Source organism: Staurois parvus, unplaced genomic scaffold (genome assembly GCF_062004578.1).
Source record: "Staurois parvus isolate SC_StPar_1 unplaced genomic scaffold, SC_StPar_1.0 ptg000470l, whole genome shotgun sequence".
Classification (NCBI taxonomy): Eukaryota; Metazoa; Chordata; class Amphibia; order Anura; family Ranidae; genus Staurois; species Staurois parvus.
Window position 1 is genome coordinate 6,094,750 of NW_028318266.1, and position 1,644 is coordinate 6,096,393.

Sequence of the window (1,644 nt, forward strand, 5' to 3'; positions counted from 1 at the left end):
TCTGACTAACTTTGAGTTTACTGGATATTGTTTATAACCAAAAGTAGAAAATATCCTATTTTTGCAACATTTTCTATCTATTTTCATTTATATCACAAAAAAAATAAAAAAAACCCAGTGGTGATCAAATACCACCAAAATAAAGCTCTATTTGTGTGAAAAAAAAAATAAATTCATAAATTTTATTTGGGTACAGCGTGAAATTGCCAGTTGAAATAGTGCAGTGCCGAATAGCAAAAAAAGGCCTGGTCGGGAAGGAGGGTAAATCTTCCGGAGAGCAAGTGGTTAATCCCAATCATAGGGTGCTATCTTAGCTTTCCATTGGTGCATATATTTATAGCATCTTTGACGTCTTTATTTCTTAAGCTGTATATGATAGGATTCATCATCGGAGTTACCACAGTGTATAGAAGAGAAATAGATTTGGTAACAGAAAAAGACAATCCTTCTGTTGGCAACATATAAACAATAATTAAAGTACCATAAAATATGCAGACCACAGTTAGATGAGAGCTGCAAGTTGAGAAGGCTTTCCATCTGTGGACATTGGAAGACATCCTTAGGATAGCTTGGATAATACATCCATATGATGTTCCGGTTAGACCCAATGGCAAAACCATCACAAAAACACTCAACAAGGTCACTTCCATTTTAACTTTAAATGTTTTTGAACATGGCAGCTGCAGAAGAGGAGCAACATCACAAAAGAAATGATCAATGATGTACGGCCCACAAAACTGCAAAGTAAAAATGCTTAGAGTTGTCACCAAGGTAATAGAAAACCCGAGTGCCCAGCAGAGAATAGATAGTTTCACAAGCAACCTCAAGTTCATAATGGAAGGATATCTGAGGGGGTTACAGATGGCTAGGTACCTGTCATAGGCCATCGCTGTTAATAGGAAGCATTCTGATGCTTCAGAGCCACCAAATATGTACCACTGAGATAAACAACCAGAAAAAGATATAACTGTCCCACCATTTAATACACCAGCAAGTGTGTATGGGATGATGTCTGTGGTCAGTAGACAATCACATATAGCGAGTTGTACAAGAAACATGTACATGGGGGAATGGAGGTTCTTACTTAAGGCTACTAAAGTGATGATAAGGAGGTTCCCACATATCGTCACACAATAAACCGTAAAAAGTGAAAGAAACAAAATAGCCTTCCAGTGGTTCAGACTCTGGAAACCAAGAAGGATTATCTCGGTTACATGTGTTTGGTTTTTCTCAATCATCTGAAAGGAAGCAAATGCAGTAAAAAAATGTTAAAAAAATAAAGACTAAATTAGAAAGTGATATTTTTTTCTAATTACTTATATAACATTTTTATTTTAAGCGTGACCATTTTTTAATGGATATCTCTACAATCCTCTGATTTCATTTGCCGAGTTTGGTGAAGAAATACTGTAAGAAGACGTGGACAAACAGTGGATTCATTTAAGGTTCCATAAATAATAACAGTGTATAGTGTGTTATAAATGCAAGGATTTTTTCTCAGAAAATAAGTGCATTAACTCAACCACGACAACCCCCCCAGTCTCCAACCCCCCCCCCCCCCCACACACACACACACACCCTCCAAAATACATCAAATAGTGGGTGTGGTCAAATTTCACTAACAGTGGAAGGGTCCTACAGGGG

The 1,644-nt window shown here is 37.1% G+C and overlaps 1 protein-coding gene across 1 annotated transcript; it reads right to left on the bottom strand.

Annotated features, from left to right (window-relative positions):
- Positions 1-305: 305 nt before the first annotated feature.
- On the bottom strand, positions 306-1,238 carry LOC149452667 (olfactory receptor 11L1-like). Its single transcript, XM_089689327.1, has one exon. The coding sequence runs from the start codon at positions 1,236-1,238 to the stop codon at positions 306-308; it is 933 nt and encodes a 310-aa protein (XP_089545453.1).
- Between the last annotated feature and the right edge of the window lie 406 nt (positions 1,239-1,644).